Raw genomic sequence first — 23,130 nt, forward strand, 5'->3', positions numbered from 1 at the left:
GCAACCTAGCGAATTGGCTTTCCTCAATTTTTAATCTCGGTGATTGGCCTTTTGCCTTTTCAACTTTTCTCCATGCAACCCCTCATACCTTTTTCTTTTTGGGATTAAGGGATTTTTTTCTCATAAGCTTACCAATAGGCTCACCTTTTGCCCCATTCCCTACCAAGGTTAGTTCAATTCCGGGCCTCGCTAAATTTTTATCTTTCTCAAATTAAAAAGTGCACACTCCCACTTCGAGAGATCCTTAACTAAGGTCCTACGTAAATAAGACCTCATGCAAGCAGGCAAGGATATAAACTTATTTGGCTCTAAACACTCTCATGGGTGCGAAAAGTAACTTCCTCAAAGATATTTCAAGAATAAAAAAATTTTTGCATCTATTCAATATTCTCTCTAGATAACACAAATAATAACTCTCTTTTCACCTTGCAAATACACCCATTTATCATTCCCAAGAGCTCCAACTTTCCAAATCTAAGCAGATAAGAATATAAAGCACAAAGTGCGTCCTTTCCACACTTTAAAATAAACATCGTCCTCGATGTTTCCATACGGAATAGGGTAAAGGAACAAATTGGGATTCTATGGATTAGTCAAATAAGAAATCCCTTTCCACACTTTGGAAATTGCTCTGGGATATAGGGTATATTCTAATGATCCTACATAACATGGTAAGCTCAAAACGCGTACACAAAGCTATATAAACAATTTTCCACACTTTAAATAAAAAACGGGGCTTAAAATAGAAAAGGGATAAGAAGATAAACCAAGTATGCATCCCTCTTTCCACACTTTAGCTACCATCATAGGTCGGCCTCCGTTATCGATGCTCTATACAAAAGAAATGGAGACACAATATACAAAAGGGTTTCGGGAGAACTATTCAATTATTAGCTTGATAGAATATAAAAGCAAGATAATACTAAGTAGATAGATTAAACATTAAAGTACTTAACAAAGAAAAATTATTCAAGTAACTAGCAAATATGAAAATGCATAAGAAGTAAAGCAATGTAAACATAAAAGCATTAAACAAAATAAAGAGAATAAGAGTAAAGTAAAGAAATTAAAAGGGTGGAACCCCACGCGTAGGGAACCTAATTTTTTGATGGGACAATCAACCACATGGTAACCAAAGTCTTTCAGACTGCATTGTCACAAATCAAGATCAAGATCGAGAGGATGAATATGGCATCACTGATCACCGAAGGATGGGGGACGGAATTGTCTATCAAATTGAGCCTGAAGCTCGTGGATCATCCTAGCATTGTCCTCAACTGCTCTTCTCATACGAAGAAGCTCTTCATTCTGGTTAGCTTGGAATGCTAGGAACTGCTCGTCCTGCCTATCCTGGTGCGCAAATACGGATGTGAACTGTCCTTGCTGCCATGCTCGCTGCTCACGCAAATAATCCATATGTTCATCATGGAGCTGCCTTTGGAAAGCTTGAGATGCCTCCCAATCCATCAAAGTAGAGCGCTTATGCTGTGCACTAGGCTCGCCATGCTCCTGCGCTGCGGCATTATCATTCCCCTCATCATCATTCTCTTCATCCTCCTCCTTAGTCTCATCATCAACCTCCAAATCAGGGGCATCATCCCCTCCCAACTTGAGGTACATAGTAAAGAACTCACTCACTGAGAAAGCAATCATGGGACCCTCTTCTCTTTCCTCTAAAAGAAGGTTTCCTAGGCCCAAACCCTGGCACAATCGAGTAACAAAAGGTCCTATGAAGACTGTTTGTACCTTTTTCTTCAGTTGGGTTTGAAGCCATTTTTGTGCTTGAACGCCCATGTTAATGCTAACTCTGTTCTCCATGCACCACATGTAGAAAAGATCCTGCCTGTAAACTTTATTCCTGTTGGTGGTCCTTCCTGAGAGGTTTACTGCAAAAGCCAACCTGATGGCTTTCAGAGAGTTTCTGGTGATGAGCTTTGCTTTCAAGTTGGACGAGTTGTAGGCTGCATTGTTGGTAATGCTTTTCCAGTACTGAACAGCCACTACATCTGAATCAAAATCATCTTTGAAGTCCCTGAAATACGGCATAGATACGTCCACGGCATCATGAAATCCAAGAGCAATACCCAGAGTGTTAACCGAGAGGTTGTAGTGATTGCCAAACAACCGGAATGAATTGATTCCCTCGCATCATTGGACCCCTTCTTGATGTCCAGCGTGGCCAAAAACTCATAAGTGACCGGTGAGTAAGTCGGGCCTCGCCATTCGAATAATCGGCGTAATTGGGGATGCCTTATCAATCTATTCACTTCGTCCAGGCAACTAAATTCTATTAAAACATTATCCTCGAAGAATCGGCCCACACTTAACTGCTTACTTTTGTAAGCGTCCACAAGAGCATGCTCAGGAGGTGTTAAGTGCCTTAAAGATCTTGAGTCTCGCTCTTGAGGAGCTTGTGGTTGGTTTCGTAAGGGTTGGGACCGTGCTCTCGACCGACTGGATTCGTCGTGATCGTTCTTAGATTTCTTTGCCATTTCTTTAGATCTTCCCATCCTACAAAATTTACAATTTAATACTCATGGTAATTGGTTTTATGCAACTATCATTCAAATAAATCACCAATGAATTTATGTACAATTCCATGTCAAGATAGTGGAGTTCGAACACATAGGGGCAAGGATTTTTTTTGAAAATTTTGCCATAGTTTCCCCTATATTTTGATCAATTCTAGCATAAAAATACGAACAATATCATTCCATTATCACACACATGCATAATTTCATCGTAAGATAATTCAATTTGATAGTCAAATAAGAAGTCAACTCAAAAAGTCAAGAATTTCAAAAAGTCAACTTCATCTTCTTCCCCAAATTCTTAAATTAAGGCTTAAAGATGGAAATTCAAATTTGACAATGTAGCATGTGTAAAATCAAATTGATGGCATATAATAGGCCTATAACAAGTTTACACATCAATTCAAGCATCAATTTCATAATCTAGACAAGAAATTAGATAAACCCATTTGCTCAACAATGGTGTTCACACTTACTTGAAGCTCAATTTTGAAACTTAATCCATCAATGTAACCATCAATAATGAAAGAAAACATCAAAGGATAGTTCTATGAAGCATTATAAACCAATTTAGACATTCACGTCATTCAAAAACATTCAAGATAATGTAGGATAAAATTTTAATATTCTCATCTTCCAAACACATGAATATTCAATAATATGGTTAAAAGATATGAATTTACCTTGACAGTGATGCTTTTAACCTCTTGGAGATGAAAATAAATCACTATGCTCAAACCTTTAAGTTTGGAGATTACCTTGCGTGGAGAAGAGAAGAAAATTTTAGGTTTTGGGGTGCAAATGGCGTGGTTTCGGCCGAAGGGTATATTTCTCGTAGTGCTGATTCCACGCACGTCTGTGGACGCGCGTGTGGACACACTGTTTTTCTCCCACGCCGGCTGGCACGTGTGTGAACGTGCGTGGGTAGTTACTGGATTGCTCCCACGCATAGTAGCACACATGTGGCCGTGCGTGTCACCCTGGTGCGTCATTTTTCTTCGAGTTTAGTCTATTTCTTCACACTTGTTTTTCCGATTTAGGCCTTTCCAACGCATTTTTCAAGTCTCGAATCCTATAAGTTAGTCTTCCAAAACATGGTACCAAATAGAATTTTGACAAAACAGTAAAAAGAAATCATAAAAAGAACATAGAACAATTTATTAGACCTTGGGTTGCCTCCCAAGCAGCGCCATAGTTTACGTCTTTGGCTAGACGCATCATACCTTGTTCATTTTTCAGACATACTCCTTAGTAGTGGGTAGAAAGCATTTCGGTACCCACGTGTTCTTCTAGGTCAGCTTGTCATTTTTCCACTTCTGTTTTGATTTGGTTCTTGTTCTGACCATTGCCCTCACTTCTTCATCATTCCCTTCTGTTCTTACTTTGTCATCATTCGAGGCTTGTCCATCAAATCTCAAGGTTATTTCCCCCGAGCTTACGTCTATGCGGGCATGACAGGTGGCCAAGAATGGTCTTCCAAGAATCAAAGAACCATGGGGCTCGGTGACTCCCATCTTACAAACAACAAAATCGACAGGCACAAGAAATTTTCCTATTCTTACTAGCACATCCTCTGCCAAGCCTTCCAGGTACCGTGTGGTCCCGTCGGCTAAACGGAGTGTCAGCCTTGTCGGTTTCAAATTTGGTAACTTCAATTTTTCAAAAAGATTTGAAGACATGACATTGATCGAAGCTCCGAGATTGGCTAGAGCATTTTGAGGATCCATGTTCTGTATAGAACAAGGAATCACCAAAGCTCCCGGGTCGCCCTTCTTTCTAGGGTGACCCGCAGTCAAACAAGCCGAAGAGTCTTGGCTTAAACAAGTAAAATTATCACAGTTGTCTTCTTTAAATAACTCGCGGCATTCTTTGTTATTGAAAAATTTCCGGATAAAAGCATCAATTGTACCTTCTCTTGCTGTGTCATTCTCCTTTGAAATTTTGGTTTTGTCTGGTGATAGCTCCTTTTCTTTGGGGCGGTTCTCAGAAGTGGTTTTCTCATTGCTTTCCTACATTGAAATTGTGCACGAAGCGCTCGCAATCTTTGATTCAAGATTGGGACTACAAGAGGTAGTCTCATCTTCCTTGCCTTTTTTCTACCTTGGCATATTCCGCAAATAACATCCATCGGGTCACACTTTTCGTGTTTCTCTTCCTTGGCATCAATAGCATTGACTCTCTCTTTTGGGTTATTCTCTATGTTACTAGGGAGTTGTCCATAGTGTCTCTCAGACATCATTTTGAACATTTGTGAGATCTGATTCTCAATTTTCTTGAGTGTAGCCTTGGACTCTTGTCGGAGACTAGAAATCTCCTGTCTGATTTCCTGAGTAATCTCTTGTTTAAGATTTGGCTGATCATTTTTTAATTCCATGATCGTCCTGGTAAGCCTTTCATCTACTTCACGGATATCATCCCTCCTCTGTTGAGTAAAGTCAAGTTGAGAGTTGTATTGCGGCCTGAACTGGGTCATTTGGCCTCCATTGCCTGGATTTTGATTATACATCAATCTGCCCTTATTGTATTGTCCTCGCACTTCATATCCATCATTGTTGTTCCATCCCTCGCCCTGTTTTCAATTGTTGTTCGATCTTTGATTTTGTCTATAGGCATTGTAATTGGAGTTCCTTTGATAATCCACCGCCTCAACCTGTTCGGATGCGGACGGTGAAGTGCATATATTAGTATCATATGGTCCTCCACAAATGTTACAGTAAAGTTCCAAAGCCATACAAGGCTTGGGTTTTCCTTCCATTTTTTCCACCATGGCCTGTAACTTCTTGATCTCATGATTCATTGCCTCTATTTTCGCCTCACTCGCCACATAGCTATTAATCTCATACATGCCTCCGTGCTCTCCTCGTCGGTCATACCAACAAGAGGTATTCTTAGATATTCTCTCGATCAATTCTTCAGCTTCGGGTAAAGCTAAGGACACAAAGGCACCGCTGGAGGATGAGTCAAGTAACATCTTTCCTTCATCAGTTAGCCCTCCGTAGAATGAGCTAATCACGTCTCATGGGTGCATCAGATCTTGCGGGCACTGCCTTTTGAGAACCTTAAACCCTCTCCAAGTCTCCCCCAAACTTTCAAGCCTTCCTTCACTACTACAGAAATCACATACAACGTAGGCTAATTAACGTCGGCTAAATAATTAGCCGATGTTATATGTTATTTAATTAATTAAAAATTAAAAAAAAAAAACTTTTAACGTCGGTTATTATGAAATAACCGACGTTAAAAGTTTCAACCTAATACTACTACGCGATACGACGTCGGCTAGGTGGTTAGCCGACGTCGTATCGCAATTTCACACCGGCGACGGTTGATACGACGTCGGCTACGGCATTAGCCGTCGTCGTATCAACAAACGGACTCTGCCCCCGCGCAATACGACGTCGGCTAGGACGTTAGCCGACGTCGTATTGCGCCGTGTTTTATATGATTGACCTACAACGTCGGTTATTTAAAATAACCGACGTTGTAGGGTGTAATAAATCCAGTCAGTCGCCCCCAAATTAATATTGGAAGCCCTAAAACAAAACCAAAATTCGAACAAATTAAAGCTACAGCCGTCGCCTCCAAACATTGAGCTACCACAGCCGCGAAGCAGTCGTGAAGCACAGTCGCAGGAGGTTGGCCGTCCTTCATAGCCGCACCGCCGCAGCCGAACCGCCGCACCGCTGCACCGCCGATCAACCTTCACGGTAAGGTTTTTGAAGGACTGGAGCCGATCAGCCTTCACGGTAAGCTACAGCCATATGAGAGTGCATCTGAACTTCTTCATATGAACCTGGATAAGGAGATTGAGCTAAAGATTCTCTCTGAAGCTTCTACACTTCGGTTTCGGTGGCGTCAACAGCAGGTTGGAACTGACGTTTTTTAAAAGTTAATGTTTCTATGTAAAATTTGCATCTTGAACCATAGAGAGTAGAAATTCAATTTGATTAGTGATTAATTATCTAACTTCACATTGAAGAGATGTCTTGCTGAGCCACTGTCTTCTAGATTATTGTAGAAAACATCCTTGTTAAATGCACTTAAATTATATACATGCNTGTTATCTTACCTAGATGTGGCATGACGCCCTTAGGTTTTAATTTCGCTTCCGCTATGTTCTGTTGTTGGTTGAGATAGTCAGCTGTTGTGTTGAGTTTTTATCTATCTCAGCTTATGTAAGGTTGGGGTGTCACAAAAAGTGTTTGACAAAATTCCCCAATCGACTGAGGATTGGGAGCTTGAGTGTGATGCCACTCAGGAATGTGTTCTGAGCTCCTTCAGTCAAATCACAAGGAAAACCAAATCTTCCTCGTATGAAATGAAGCAAACTGAAGATGCAGTTTTGTGTAGGGGTGAATCGTCAAAAGATGTGTATGTTAAAACGGAAAGTCAATGACTCCCCGAGTGTCGGTCTCGAAGGAAGGACGTGGAGGTGTGTCAAGTGTTCGAGCGTTCACGTGATTCAGTCATCATGCAATAGATTTGAGAGTGGTGAATGACGATTTGGGAGTGAAAGGGTTCATAAAGTTTGTGAGAGAAAGAGGGGTAAAATAAGTAAGATTGAAAAGTATGTAAAGAGGTAGGGATTGGATAATGCTCATCTATGTTGCATCCTAGTGTGTCTAAGGTATTGGATAAACAAGACAAAGATGTTCGCTATTCAAGAGTGTGTGTTTTTAGTCCTCTTCCACCTTTGTGTACTAAGGCTTCTTGGACTTAGGAATGCCTTCAAGCATCCAAAGTTCTAAGAGACATTTTATCAAACACTTTAGCTACACACTTTCCTACTATTCTTAAGAAGACCATAAGATCTATGATTGTTACAAAACTTCAATCCTAACTTTAATCAAAGACATGAAAGAGTCAAGATCTCAATCTCTCATCTAGATTGGCCAAATCCAAACAAGATATCATCAAAACAACAATCAATAGACAAGAATAGATAACCCAACAATCCAAGCATTTAGATCCAAAATAGATATAAGATCATCACACTAGCAACATATCTTCACACAACCCAAATCCCTAGATTAAACTAGCCACTCATGATAAGAAATTCATGACAATAACTAATTCAATCCAAGAACAAAATAGTAAAAATAGATTAAGTTGTAATAGAGATCACCTAGAGTTGAAGTGATCCTTCAATCCAAGCTTGTTGTCTTCTACAATGAGAATTATCTAAACTATTCTAAGAATATGAAAAAACTCTCTAAAATAATCGTAGAAATTATCTAAAGTGAATCCCAAAATTGGGAAAGAAGAATACTCCTCTGAAAATCTATCAAGGGAGTTTAAATTGTCTCCGAAAAGTAGCCCTAGGGGAAAATTCGCGCATTGTCGTCTCCACGCCCCTCCACACGCGTGTGGTCGTGCGTGGATGGCTACTGGATCGTGGCCACGCGCACCAACACGCGTGTGGAGGTCTTCTTGGGTCCTTCGGGGCTCCAGTCTTGCCTGGTTCGTTCCTTAAGCTCGGTTTTCGTTCCTATTGGCTCCCGAGACTCCTGTATCACCTCAATTTATGCTAAAAGTATCTTTGCGTGTAGTTAGTGAATTTAAAGCATATTTGATCACAATTTATCATGTAAGGATACTAAAAACGTAGCAAAACACCCTAATATGTACTCAAATAATGGGCATCTTGGAGGCTTATCAAGTTTCCACACTTTACTTCTTGCTTGCCCTCAAGCAAGACAATCTACTATTAAGCACATAAGCTTCCGAGATACCATCTCATACAAGACAAAGCTCTTGGCAAATCAAAATGTCGGGTGTCTAAGACTATTGAAATGGAAGAAATCTTTTGTGTTATCTACAAAGGATTTTGGTCAGATGTCATCAACTCAAGAAATATTTTCGGGAAGTAATGGTCAGATGTCATCAACTCAAGAAATATTTTCGGGAAGTAAAAGTCAGATGTCATCAACTCAAGAAATATTTTCGGGAAGTAAAACCTTTCGTAGATAAACAATTAAAACAAAGCGTCACACTTCTCACACCATCCGCAAGCATGCAATTCCAAAATTTTGGTTCACCTTTCATTTAATCAGGGCCTCTAGCCGATCCCACTAGTGGGAACTATGTGCACTAGTTAATCAACCTTTCCAACCTTAGACGCCAAAGTCCAACGATAAAATAAGTGAGGGTAGGGGCATTGACCACTCACCGCTTTATACTTAGTGCGGTCCCTCTTTTCTTCTCACTTCCTAGGATAACGTCATCGAGCCACCCGACTTCACATGGAGCTCCATGCTTTTTCGAAGACAGTGCAATGGGTACCGGAATCCTAGCCAAGCGGCTTACCTCATCTCTTATTTTCTCAATTCCTGAGATCCTTTTATGTGAACAACCGACTCCAGATAAAGTTTTTTGCTTACCGAAGACTATGGTTGAACGCAACCTAGCGAATTGGCTTTCCTCAATTTTTAATCTCGGTGATTGGCCTTTTGCCTTTTCAACTTTTCTCCATGCAACCCCTCATACCTTTTTCTTTTTGGGATTAAGGGATTTTTTTCTCATAAGCTTACCAATAGGCTCACCTTTTGCCCCATTCCCTACCAAGGTTAGTTCAATTCCGGGCCTCGCTAAATTTTTATCTTTCTCAAATTAAAAAGTGCACACTCCCACTTCGAGAGATCCTTAACTAAGGTCCTACGTAAATAAGACCTCATGCAAGCAGGCAAGGATATAAACTTATTTGGCTCTAAACACTCTCATGGGTGCGAAAAGTAACTTCCTCAAAGATATTTCAAGAATAAAAAAATTTTTGCATCTATTCAATATTCTCTCTAGATAACACAAATAATAACTCTCTTTTCACCTTGCAAATACACCCATTTATCATTCCCAAGAGCTCCAACTTTCCAAATCTAAGCAGATAAGAATATAAAGCACAAAGTGCGTCCTTTCCACACTTTAAAATAAACATCGTCCTCGATGTTTCCATACGGAATAGGGTAAAGGAACAAATTGGGATTCTATGGATTAGTCAAATAAGAAATCCCTTTCCACACTTTGGAAATTGCTCTGGGATATAGGGTATATTCTAATGATCCTACATAACATGGTAAGCTCAAAACGCGTACACAAAGCTATATAAACAATTTTCCACACTTTAAATAAAAAACGGGGCTTAAAATAGAAAAGGGATAAGAAGATAAACCAAGTATGCATCCCTCTTTCCACACTTTAGCTACCATCATAGGTCGGCCTCCGTTATCGATGCTCTATACAAAAGAAATGGAGACACAATATACAAAAGGGTTTCGGGAGAACTATTCAATTATTAGCTTGATAGAATATAAAAGCAAGATAATACTAAGTAGATAGATTAAACATTAAAGTACTTAACAAAGAAAAATTATTCAAGTAACTAGCAAATATGAAAATGCATAAGAAGTAAAGCAATGTAAACATAAAAGCATTAAACAAAATAAAGAGAATAAGAGTAAAGTAAAGAAATTAAAAGGGTGGAACCCCACGCGTAGGGAACCTAATTTTTTGATGGGACAATCAACCACATGGTAACCAAAGTCTTTCAGACTGCATTGTCACAAATCAAGATCAAGATCGAGAGGATGAATATGGCATCACTGATCACCGAAGGATGGGGGACGGAATTGTCTATCAAATTGAGCCTGAAGCTCGTGGATCATCCTAGCATTGTCCTCAACTGCTCTTCTCATACGAAGAAGCTCTTCATTCTGGTTAGCTTGGAATGCTAGGAACTGCTCGTCCTGCCTATCCTGGTGCGCAAATACGGATGTGAACTGTCCTTGCTGCCATGCTCGCTGCTCACGCAAATAATCCATATGTTCATCATGGAGCTGCCTTTGGAAAGCTTGAGATGCCTCCCAATCCATCAAAGTAGAGCGCTTATGCTGTGCACTAGGCTCGCCATGCTCCTGCGCTGCGGCATTATCATTCCCCTCATCATCATTCTCTTCATCCTCCTCCTTAGTCTCATCATCAACCTCCAAATCAGGGGCATCATCCCCTCCCAACTTGAGGTACATAGTAAAGAACTCACTCACTGAGAAAGCAATCATGGGACCCTCTTCTCTTTCCTCTAAAAGAAGGTTTCCTAGGCCCAAACCCTGGCACAATCGAGTAACAAAAGGTCCTATGAAGACTGTTTGTACCTTTTTCTTCAGTTGGGTTTGAAGCCATTTTTGTGCTTGAACGCCCATGTTAATGCTAACTCTGTTCTCCATGCACCACATGTAGAAAAGATCCTGCCTGTAAACTTTATTCCTGTTGGTGGTCCTTCCTGAGAGGTTTACTGCAAAAGCCAACCTGATGGCTTTCAGAGAGTTTCTGGTGATGAGCTTTGCTTTCAAGTTGGACGAGTTGTAGGCTGCATTGTTGGTAATGCTTTTCCAGTACTGAACAGCCACTACATCTGAATCAAAATCATCTTTGAAGTCCCTGAAATACGGCATAGATACGTCCACGGCATCATGAAATCCAAGAGCAATACCCAGAGTGTTAACCGAGAGGTTGTAGTGATTGCCAAACAACCGGAATGAATTGATTCCCTCGCATCATTGGACCCCTTCTTGATGTCCAGCGTGGCCAAAAACTCATAAGTGACCGGTGAGTAAGTCGGGCCTCGCCATTCGAATAATCGGCGTAATTGGGGATGCCTTATCAATCTATTCACTTCGTCCAGGCAACTAAATTCTATTAAAACATTATCCTCGAAGAATCGGCCCACACTTAACTGCTTACTTTTGTAAGCGTCCACAAGAGCATGCTCAGGAGGTGTTAAGTGCCTTAAAGATCTTGAGTCTCGCTCTTGAGGAGCTTGTGGTTGGTTTCGTAAGGGTTGGGACCGTGCTCTCGACCGACTGGATTCGTCGTGATCGTTCTTAGATTTCTTTGCCATTTCTTTAGATCTTCCCATCCTACAAAATTTACAATTTAATACTCATGGTAATTGGTTTTATGCAACTATCATTCAAATAAATCACCAATGAATTTATGTACAATTCCATGTCAAGATAGTGGAGTTCGAACACATAGGGGCAAGGATTTTTTTTGAAAATTTTGCCATAGTTTCCCCTATATTTTGATCAATTCTAGCATAAAAATACGAACAATATCATTCCATTATCACACACATGCATAATTTCATCGTAAGATAATTCAATTTGATAGTCAAATAAGAAGTCAACTCAAAAAGTCAAGAATTTCAAAAAGTCAACTTCATCTTCTTCCCCAAATTCTTAAATTAAGGCTTAAAGATGGAAATTCAAATTTGACAATGTAGCATGTGTAAAATCAAATTGATGGCATATAATAGGCCTATAACAAGTTTACACATCAATTCAAGCATCAATTTCATAATCTAGACAAGAAATTAGATAAACCCATTTGCTCAACAATGGTGTTCACACTTACTTGAAGCTCAATTTTGAAACTTAATCCATCAATGTAACCATCAATAATGAAAGAAAACATCAAAGGATAGTTCTATGAAGCATTATAAACCAATTTAGACATTCACGTCATTCAAAAACATTCAAGATAATGTAGGATAAAATTTTAATATTCTCATCTTCCAAACACATGAATATTCAATAATATGGTTAAAAGATATGAATTTACCTTGACAGTGATGCTTTTAACCTCTTGGAGATGAAAATAAATCACTATGCTCAAACCTTTAAGTTTGGAGATTACCTTGCGTGGAGAAGAGAAGAAAATTTTAGGTTTTGGGGTGCAAATGGCGTGGTTTCGGCCGAAGGGTATATTTCTCGTAGTGCTGATTCCACGCACGTCTGTGGACGCGCGTGTGGACACACTGTTTTTCTCCCACGCCGGCTGGCACGTGTGTGAACGTGCGTGGGTAGTTACTGGATTGCTCCCACGCATAGTAGCACACATGTGGCCGTGCGTGTCACCCTGGTGCGTCATTTTTCTTCGAGTTTAGTCTATTTCTTCACACTTGTTTTTCCGATTTAGGCCTTTCCAACGCATTTTTCAAGTCTCGAATCCTATAAGTTAGTCTTCCAAAACATGGTACCAAATAGAATTTTGACAAAACAGTAAAAAGAAATCATAAAAAGAACATAGAACAATTTATTAGACCTTGGGTTGCCTCCCAAGCAGCGCCATAGTTTACGTCTTTGGCTAGACGCATCATACCTTGTTCATTTTTCAGACATACTCCTTAGTAGTGGGTAGAAAGCATTTCGGTACCCACGTGTTCTTCTAGGTCAGCTTGTCATTTTTCCACTTCTGTTTTGATTTGGTTCTTGTTCTGACCATTGCCCTCACTTCTTCATCATTCCCTTCTGTTCTTACTTTGTCATCATTCGAGGCTTGTCCATCAAATCTCAAGGTTATTTCCCCCGAGCTTACGTCTATGCGGGCATGACAGGTGGCCAAGAATGGTCTTCCAAGAATCAAAGAACCATGGGGCTCGGTGACTCCCATCTTACAAACAACAAAATCGACAGGCACAAGAAATTTTCCTATTCTTACTAGCACATCCTCTGCCAAGCCTTCCAGGTACCGTGTGGTCCCGTCGGCTAAACGGAGTGTCAGCCTTGTCGGTTTCAAATTTGGTAACTTCAATTTTTCAAAAAGATTTGAAGACATGACATTGATCGAAGCTCCGAGATTGGCTAGAGCATTTTGAGGATCCATGTTCTGTATAGAACAAGGAATCACCAAAGCTCCCGGGTCGCCCTTCTTTCTAGGGTGACCCGCAGTCAAACAAGCCGAAGAGTCTTGGCTTAAACAAGTAAAATTATCACAGTTGTCTTCTTTAAATAACTCGCGGCATTCTTTGTTATTGAAAAATTTCCGGATAAAAGCATCAATTGTACCTTCTCTTGCTGTGTCATTCTCCTTTGAAATTTTGGTTTTGTCTGGTGATAGCTCCTTTTCTTTGGGGCGGTTCTCAGAAGTGGTTTTCTCATTGCTTTCCTACATTGAAATTGTGCACGAAGCGCTCGCAATCTTTGATTCAAGATTGGGACTACAAGAGGTAGTCTCATCTTCCTTGCCTTTTTTCTACCTTGGCATATTCCGCAAATAACATCCATCGGGTCACACTTTTCGTGTTTCTCTTCCTTGGCATCAATAGCATTGACTCTCTCTTTTGGGTTATTCTCTATGTTACTAGGGAGTTGTCCATAGTGTCTCTCAGACATCATTTTGAACATTTGTGAGATCTGATTCTCAATTTTCTTGAGTGTAGCCTTGGACTCTTGTCGGAGACTAGAAATCTCCTGTCTGATTTCCTGAGTAATCTCTTGTTTAAGATTTGGCTGATCATTTTTTAATTCCATGATCGTCCTGGTAAGCCTTTCATCTACTTCACGGATATCATCCCTCCTCTGTTGAGTAAAGTCAAGTTGAGAGTTGTATTGCGGCCTGAACTGGGTCATTTGGCCTCCATTGCCTGGATTTTGATTATACATCAATCTGCCCTTATTGTATTGTCCTCGCACTTCATATCCATCATTGTTGTTCCATCCCTCGCCCTGTTTTCAATTGTTGTTCGATCTTTGATTTTGTCTATAGGCATTGTAATTGGAGTTCCTTTGATAATCCACCGCCTCAACCTGTTCGGATGCGGACGGTGAAGTGCATATATTAGTATCATATGGTCCTCCACAAATGTTACAGTAAAGTTCCAAAGCCATACAAGGCTTGGGTTTTCCTTCCATTTTTTCCACCATGGCCTGTAACTTCTTGATCTCATGATTCATTGCCTCTATTTTCGCCTCACTCGCCACATAGCTATTAATCTCATACATGCCTCCGTGCTCTCCTCGTCGGTCATACCAACAAGAGGTATTCTTAGATATTCTCTCGATCAATTCTTCAGCTTCGGGTAAAGCTAAGGACACAAAGGCACCGCTGGAGGATGAGTCAAGTAACATCTTTCCTTCATCAGTTAGCCCTCCGTAGAATGAGCTAATCACGTCTCATGGGTGCATCAGATCTTGCGGGCACTGCCTTTTGAGAACCTTAAACCCTCTCCAAGTCTCCCCCAAACTTTCAAGCCTTCCTTCACTACTACAGAAATCACATACAACGTAGGCTAATTAACGTCGGCTAAATAATTAGCCGATGTTATATGTTATTTAATTAATTAAAAATTAAAAAAAAAAAACTTTTAACGTCGGTTATTATGAAATAACCGACGTTAAAAGTTTCAACCTAATACTACTACGCGATACGACGTCGGCTAGGTGGTTAGCCGACGTCGTATCGCAATTTCACACCGGCGACGGTTGATACGACGTCGGCTACGGCATTAGCCGTCGTCGTATCAACAAACGGACTCTGCCCCCGCGCAATACGACGTCGGCTAGGACGTTAGCCGACGTCGTATTGCGCCGTGTTTTATATGATTGACCTACAACGTCGGTTATTTAAAATAACCGACGTTGTAGGGTGTAATAAATCCAGTCAGTCGCCCCCAAATTAATATTGGAAGCCCTAAAACAAAACCAAAATTCGAACAAATTAAAGCTACAGCCGTCGCCTCCAAACATTGAGCTACCACAGCCGCGAAGCAGTCGTGAAGCACAGTCGCAGGAGGTTGGCCGTCCTTCATAGCCGCACCGCCGCAGCCGAACCGCCGCACCGCTGCACCGCCGATCAACCTTCACGGTAAGGTTTTTGAAGGACTGGAGCCGATCAGCCTTCACGGTAAGCTACAGCCATATGAGAGTGCATCTGAACTTCTTCATATGAACCTGGATAAGGAGATTGAGCTAAAGATTCTCTCTGAAGCTTCTACACTTCGGTTTCGGTGGCGTCAACAGCAGGTTGGAACTGACGTTTTTTAAAAGTTAATGTTTCTATGTAAAATTTGCATCTTGAACCATAGAGAGTAGAAATTCAATTTGATTAGTGATTAATTATCTAACTTCACATTGAAGAGATGTCTTGCTGAGCCACTGTCTTCTAGATTATTGTAGAAAACATCCTTGTTAAATGCACTTAAATTATATACATGCATTATATTATGGAGTATTAGTTTATTTCATTAGCATCCTATTTTATTTCCTAGTTAAATGAATCAGGCAAATGAGGCAATTACAATAATATTCTTAGTTAAATTCCTGACATATCCCCTCTATTGTACTTGGGTTGATGACAGTATTATGGTTTCTAAGAGGATTAGTATGTTGATGACAGTATTAAGGTTGTGGTACTTGTTCCAAGTAATATCAACCCCTTTTATCAGTTTATTATGAGTTCCTGTGTCAAAAGGTAGTGGTCAAGGGTCTCAAGTAAAGCTAATGTTTACTTCACCTACTTTGTCTTGTGTATTGTCTTGGCATAGTGATTCCATGCTGTCTTTAAATCTTACTATATTATGAAATGCTTTTTCTTATATTGAAATTCTTCGCAATTGAAAATATAGGCGGTTTTCCATGGTTGGTTAGGCATTCTAGAAAGTGAAGAATCAAGCGAGTAGAGTGTCTAAATGCCAATGCACCAACACTCAAGCATAGCATTTTCTTATATAAACAAAAATAATTTTATTTTATTTTTGTCCCAATTGCATAGGTCAGTAAGATGGCAAAAGCCCTACAAAGATATGGCATGAAGAGAGCATTAGTAGTTCATTCAGAGGGCTTAGATGAAATGAGTCCTCTAGGTAAGTTTCTTTCTTGCTCAAAGGCTGAAATGTTTTTGCATGGCTTTATAAAATGATGCAACCCTGTTAACAGGGCCTGGAACTGTCCTTGACATCACACCTGAGAAGATTGAGAAATTTGCTTTTGATCCGTGTAATAATCTCACTCTTTCCTCATTTGTACTGAAGCAAGATTGATTTACAGGTAACGGTACTTCACTTTTCTAAAACATCTCATGTTTCAAAACCCATTTGGACAATGGAATTCGGTATTCCTTGCTGTACGTTAAAGGATCTGCAAGGAGCAGGCCCGGAATATAATGCTGATGTTTTAAAACGTGTGCTCTCTAGTGAGACTGGGCCAATTGCAGATGCATTTGTAAGTCCTGTATTTGATACACTAGTTTTTTGTTTACTTTAGTGAATAGCTTCATTGACTCATTATATACTTTCAAATGCCTGTAGTGGGTTGAATAGAGTTAACAAATTGATTTGCATCAATGTAAAACTTTAGATCTTAAACGCTGGTGCTGCATTACTGGTCAGTGGGCATGTCAAAATCTTGGCAAAGGGAATAGAACTAGCCCGATGCACACATCGATCAGGGAAAGCTCTCCATACGCTCAAGTCTTGGATTGATGTCTCAAATGTAAGTAAAGAAAACTAATATATATATATTCTCCTAACTGAATTACAATGCTGATGCAGTTTAGTTTACTCTTGCTGCAATTCTAGTCTTGTCTCTGATAAACGCAGAATGTGAAAGAGCCTAAACAAATGGCCGCATAGACTGCTGAAGCTAGGATCTGCAACAGCTACAGTTCTGGATGTTAAGATATGTTAGTTCCTTTCTGCTCTTTCCATTCCTTCTTCTTTTAACTGTTAGAACTTCAAGAAAACCTGTGTTAAGTTATTAGAAGTTTCTCTTTGCTCGTACGTGGTTTAAGCATACTGTTGACTGTGCCAAGTCTTCTTGGTAGGTCTTTAAGCATACTGTTGACTGTGCCAAGTCTTCTTGGTAGGTCTTTAGGCATGACTGATGAAGGGTAGAAAAAAGAGCCCATATGTTTTGAATTCCAAGTCATTGGGTAGAAAAAAGAGCCCATATGTTTTGAATTCCAAGTCATTCTGACTTGCTTAATTGCCTTCACCAACCCATCTAGAGAACACTCTTTCTTTCTTTTCATGCCCTTTAATTTAATATTCCTTTCTAGATCCATCATAGTGCAAAGTGTTAACCTCATTTAACATAAGCAAGTGGTTGGAAAAAGTTGCTTGCAGCAAATGGATGGGTTTAGCATGTCGAAATGGATCTTGGAAAAAATTGAACTGGGTGGGACCATCCATTTCCACCCATACCAATTACCAAATGCCCAAATCCGACTTTACCACACCCATGGAAAAGAGTATTGCACTTAGGAAAATAGCATTTGTTGTTTTCATACTTATATGAAATAGTGAATTTAGTCCCGCATACTAAACTACCAACTTTTTGTAATGTGGTTGTTTTGCTTTCTCACCAACATAGGCCTACAACTTAAAATTCTATTTCATACATAAATAAATGGGTAAAAAATATTAATTTTCCCATTAAACTATATATATTTCCTTTTGATCAGCCATAGGAGGAGTGAGCTTTAACATTTCCTTTTGATCTTTCTTTTCTCTTGTATGAAGTGATTTGTTGGTCTCTAGGTCTCTGTTGAGGATTGCTATGGTAACTGCACTTTACATGCACTTCCACACTAAAGAGCTTTCTATATGTGAATTGTGGATATAGTTAAATTTGATGCATGGTGTAACAAAGAGTGATATTGCTAGTTTTTAGACATTTATGAAAGATTTGTGTTCCAAAAAGCATGTGATATTCATCATTAAGATAAACATCTGTTTTCTTTCCCTCTTTTTATTGCCATTGTTAAATATTCATTGGCTCTTACGTGACGCTTGACGTTTTTCTTTTTTTTAAATTTAATTTTCCTTTCCAGCAAAATAGACCTTTGAATGTTCAAATTGTGGCCGACTTTCTGCAAAAGTTTAACCTTAAGAAAACTGCAGTGCAAAAGGCACTGGACAGTCTTGCTGACAGTGGAAAAATATCATTCAAGGAGTATGGCAAACAAAAGATATATCTTGCTCGGCAAGATCAGTTTGATATTCCAGATAATGAAGAGCTTAATCGAATGAAGGAAGAAAATGCCAAGCTGCAAGAGATGCTGGATGAACAAAGGAGAGAAATTAGTGAGGTTGAGGGAGGTACTTCTTCAAAATCTCTATGCATTTTGCATAAACAGACCTTTTCTTTCCAATTACTTCTTAATTTCAACTCAGATTGATTGATTCAATTCTTAAACTAGCTTAGCTCAAGTTTCCTTATGTTTCAATGAATTGACACTGCTGTTGTAGAAATTAAAGCTTTGCAATCAAATTTGACACTGGATGAGATACGTGCTAGGGAAACCAACCAAAGAAATGAGGTTGAAAGGAAGAAAGCTATGAAATGTTTTTGCGAAAAGGATATATTTTCAACTGAAGGCCTCTTATGTAATATACTGAACTTCTGATCATTTTCAGGCTGAGGAGATGGAAATGAAATTGACTAAATTATTGATGAACTTGTATTATTAATTATTATCAATTGTGAGATTTATTTCTTTTATTAATTTTGATATTTATACATATAAATTGTACAGGTTTTTAATGTGATTGTGATTGTGATTGCTATATATATTTGAGCAGGTTTTGGGTGTAAATAGAAAAATAAAATGAATATTTAAAAAAAAAATTACCCTACAACGTCGGCTAGTCTTATTAGCCGACGTTGTAGGGTAATTTTTTTGTTTTTAAATTACCTACAACGTCGGCTATTTGTAAAGAGCCGACGTTGTAGGGTATTTTAGTAGTTTTCAAATTACCTACAACGTCGGCTAGTTGTAAATAGCTGACGTTGTAGGGTATTTTATTTGTTTTTAAGTTACCTACAACGTCGGCTATTTGTAAAGAGCCGACGTTGTAGGGTATTTTAGTAGTTTTCAAATTACCTACAACGTCGGCTATTTGTAAATAGCCGATGTTGTAGGGTATTTTATTTGTTTTTAAGTTACCTACAACGTCGGCTATTTGTAAATAGTCGACGTTGTATGTGTACCTTATAACGTCGGTTAACATATAGCTGACGTTGTATGTGTACCTTACAACGTCGGCTAACTTTTAGCCGACGTTGTATGTGTACACTTACAACGTCGGCCAGATCAACGTCGGCTTTTAGCCGTACACTTACAACGTCGGCCAGATCAACGTCGGCTTTTAGCCGAACACTTACAACGTCGGCCAGATCAACGTCGGCTTTTAGCCGACCACTTACAACGTCGGCCAGATCAACGTCGGCTTTTAGCCGACATTAAAGGGTCTATTTAGCCGACGTTAAAAGCCGTCTGTGTAGTAGTGCTTGCTTGAATTCCTGTATTTGCCTTCGGAACCTCATAGTCTTAGTGATGGGGAAAAACTCGTTCATGAATTCACGATGTAGCTGTTGCCATGATCTGAAATGATTGTCGTCTTGGCTCTCTAACCAACGTGCTGCCACTCCTATAACCGAAAATGGGAATAACTTAAGTCGAATTATCTCTTCACTAACGCCTTCTTGTCTGTACATTCCACATGCTCGTATAAACCTTGTTATGTGTGCATTGGGATCTTCGGATGGTAATCCCGAGTATTGGCTATTTTGGACCAAAGTGAGTATAGTTAGATGTATATTGAAGTTGACGTTTTCCATCGGTGGTACATAGATCGAGTTGTGCATGTTGAAATCCGGAGTCATATAGTCTGCAATTGATCTCTGCGATTCCTGAGGTATTCCATACTATTCTTCTTCACGAATGTGTTCTAGTGAGTTTGCTCTGTTGACTTGTGGTTCTTCAAGAATTAATTCTTCATGGTTAATCAGTCCTTGTGGATTAACTGGTACTGGGGGCGGGTTTGGTATAGCTGCTACTCTTCCTTGTGGATTTCTTGTTGCGCTTGAAGAAGCCATTTGTGACCTTTAGGTGTTTTTCTTCCTAGTTCCTCTATTGATTTCCGGAATGTAAGGTAATAAGCCTTGATTTCCTTTTGCTCGTGTGTGCATTCACCTGTTAAGATTATCAATGAAGCAAAGATTCCACAATTGACTAGAAGTAGTCAATTGGGTAAGTAGCAAAAACAAATAAAATAGAAAATGAAACAAAATAAAGTGGTGTGGATTAACAATGCTCAAATCTAGCAATCATTCAATCAAAGTAAACAAAAACATTTGACAACCTATTGCATTCCCCGGCAACGGCGCCATTTTGAAGATGCAATTTTGCGTAGGGGTGAATCGTCAAAAGATGTGTATGTTAAAACGGAAAGTCAATGACTCCCCGAGTGTCGGTCTCGAAAGAAGGACGTGGAGGTGTGTCAAGTGTTCGAGCGTTCACGTGATTGAGTCATGCAATAGATTTGAGAGTGGTGAATGACGATTTAGGAGTGAAAGGTTTCATAAAGTTTGTGAGAGAAAAAGGGGTAAAATAAGTAAGATTGAAAAGTATGTGAAGAGGTAGGGATTTGATAGTGCTCATCTATGTTGCATCCTAGTGTGTCTAAGGTATTGGATAAACAAGACGAAGATGTTGGCTATTCAAGAGTGTGTGTTCTTAGTCCTCTTCCACCTTTGTGTACTAAGGCTTCTTGGACTTAGGAATGCCTTCAAGCATCCAAAGTTCTAAGAGACATTTTATCAAACACTTTAGCTACACACTTTCCTACTATTCTTAAGAAGTCCATAGGATCTATGATTGTTACAAAGCTTCAATCCTAACTCTAATCAAAGACATGAAAGAGTCCAGAGCTCAATCTCTCATCTAGATTGGCCAAATCCAAACAAGATATCATCAAAACAACAATCAATAGACAAGAATAGATAACCCAACAATCCAAGCATTTAGATCCAAAATAGATATAAGATCATCACACTAACAACATATCTTCACACAATCCAAATCCCTCGATTAAACTAGCCACTCATGATAAAAAATTCAAGACAATAGCTAATTCAATCCAAGAACAAAATAGTAAAAATAGATTAAGTTGTAATAGAGATCACCTAGAGTTGAAGTGATCCTTCAATCCAAGCTTGTTGTCTTCTTCAATGAGAATTATCTAAACTATTCTAAGAATATGGAAACTCTCTAAAATAATCCTAGAAATTATCTAAAGTTAATCCCAAAATTGGGAAAGAAGAAGACTCCTCTGAAAATCTATCAAGGGAGTTTAAATAGTCTCCGAAAAGTAGCCCTAGGGGAAAATTCGTGCATTGTCGTCTCCATGCCCCTCCACACGCGTGTGGTCGTGCGTGGATGGCTACTGGATCGTGGCCACGCGCACCAACACGCGTGTGGAGGTCTTCTTGGGTCCTTCGGGCCTCCAGTCTTGCCTGGTTCGTTCCTTAAGCTCGGTTTTCGTTCCTATTGGCTCCCGGGACTCCTGTATCACCTCAATTTAAGCTAAAAGTAGCTTTGCGTGTGGTTAGTGAATTTAAAGCATATTTGATCACAATTTATCATGTAAGGATACTAAAAACGTAGCAAAACACCCTAATATGTACTCAAATAAAGGGCATCTTGGAGGCTTATCACAAACTCCAGTAGATTCTAGCCCCAATCCGTTCTTTATTTCTTAGTAATTTCTTAGCTTACCCAACCTTGCACTCATGATACTATGTTTTACCCCACTCTATATCCTTTTCTTTTGCGTTGCCTAAACGGTGAAAGATAGAAAAGTTGTACTCTCCAATTTGCCATCCTCGAGAGATCTACACTCGGGGAGTTCAGACTCTTCGTTTTACCACATTCATTCACCTCACCACTAAACGTACACTCATCATGTATATACAAAAATAATTACTTTTTATTTTATAGAACTACATATATACATATGGCACATATATGTATATACAAAAATAAATACTTTTTTTTATAACCAAATTTTTATATATATACGTATGGTAATAATATACCAAAATTTATTCCAAATACAAATCTAATACTTAAGATAATTTATTAAAATACTTACACACACACACACACACACACACACACAACATACGGTGTATACATAGCATACATGCTACAAAAATTTTAATTAAGAATTATATATATTTTTTATATATACATCATATACGTACAACTAATCCAACACACACACACACACACACACACATATATATATTGAAATACATACATATACGTATATGAATTTTTTTTCGAAAGAACATATACATGTACATACATATTTTAATACAATTAAATTATACTAGTAAACATGTATATACTCAAACATTTATATGACTATATACACAAATATATATATTTATCAATAATATAAAAATGTTATAACGTAATTATTTCTCATCAAATTTCAATAAGCAAAAATTTCTACCACAAGAAATAATTCATACTACAAGTATAATTCATGATTCAAGAACTCATATAGGAAAATTCATAACATGTATCAACCACACAAAATTGTACGTTTTAATCATAGATTAAAACACACAAGGGCAAATCATGAGTGTAAAATTAACTTACCAAAACGGGTAACTTTTGTTCCAAAATTTCCCTAAGCTTCAATGTTCAAGCCTCTTCTATCTATCATCATCATCACCATCATCATCCAACAAAACACAAACAAGATAGATATTTAAGCACATGAGTCAACTCTAGAAGAAAATAAAGGAAGGAAATATATATATATATATATATATATATATATATATATATATATATAGATTTTGGTTCAAATGCGGTTGTGCTCTCCCGTGCGGCCGTGCGGTCACACACCACTCAATGTTGCGAAATACACCACTCAATGTTAAGAAACACACCACAATGAAACACACCACAGTGCATATTTGTGTGGTGTGTTTCTTAACATTGAGTGGTGTATTTCGTAACATTGAGTGGTGTG

The 23,130-nt window shown here is 38.9% G+C and overlaps 1 protein-coding gene and 1 long non-coding RNA gene across 2 annotated transcripts; both read left to right on the plus strand.

The window, feature by feature from the left end:
• Positions 1-15,106: 15,106 nt before the first annotated feature.
• LOC116007406 (anthranilate phosphoribosyltransferase, chloroplastic-like) lies at positions 15,107-16,341 on the plus strand. The gene is made up of 3 exons (XM_031248066.1): positions 15,107-15,325; positions 16,074-16,164; positions 16,238-16,341. The coding sequence occupies exons 1-3, from the start codon at positions 15,248-15,250 to the stop codon at positions 16,339-16,341; spliced, it is 273 nt and encodes a 90-aa protein (XP_031103926.1). The 5' UTR covers positions 15,107-15,247.
• A 441-nt stretch (positions 16,342-16,782) lies between these two features.
• LOC116007407 lies at positions 16,783-18,315 on the plus strand. Its single transcript, XR_004095249.1, has 3 exons — positions 16,783-16,792; positions 16,879-16,982; positions 18,202-18,315. It is a non-coding gene; the product is annotated as an uncharacterized LOC116007407 (long non-coding RNA).
• The last annotated feature ends 4,815 nt before the right edge of the window (positions 18,316-23,130 follow it).

This window comes from Ipomoea triloba, chromosome 15 (assembly GCF_003576645.1).
Source record: "Ipomoea triloba cultivar NCNSP0323 chromosome 15, ASM357664v1".
In the NCBI taxonomy this organism is placed as follows: domain Eukaryota; kingdom Viridiplantae; phylum Streptophyta; class Magnoliopsida; order Solanales; family Convolvulaceae; genus Ipomoea; species Ipomoea triloba.

Bases quoted from the DNA above. Each gene is read 5' to 3' on its own strand.
- LOC116007406 (XM_031248066.1), top strand. From the start codon at position 15,248: ATGAACCTGGATAAGGAGATTGAGCTAAAGATTCTCTCTGAAGCTTCT. The intron at 15,326-16,073 runs GTTGGAACTGAC...CCAATTGCATAG, and splicing joins TTCGGTGGCGTCAACAGCAG to GTCAGTAAGATGGCAAAAGC. The intron at 16,165-16,237 runs GTAAGTTTCTTT...CCCTGTTAACAG, and splicing joins AGATGAAATGAGTCCTCTAG to GGCCTGGAACTGTCCTTGAC.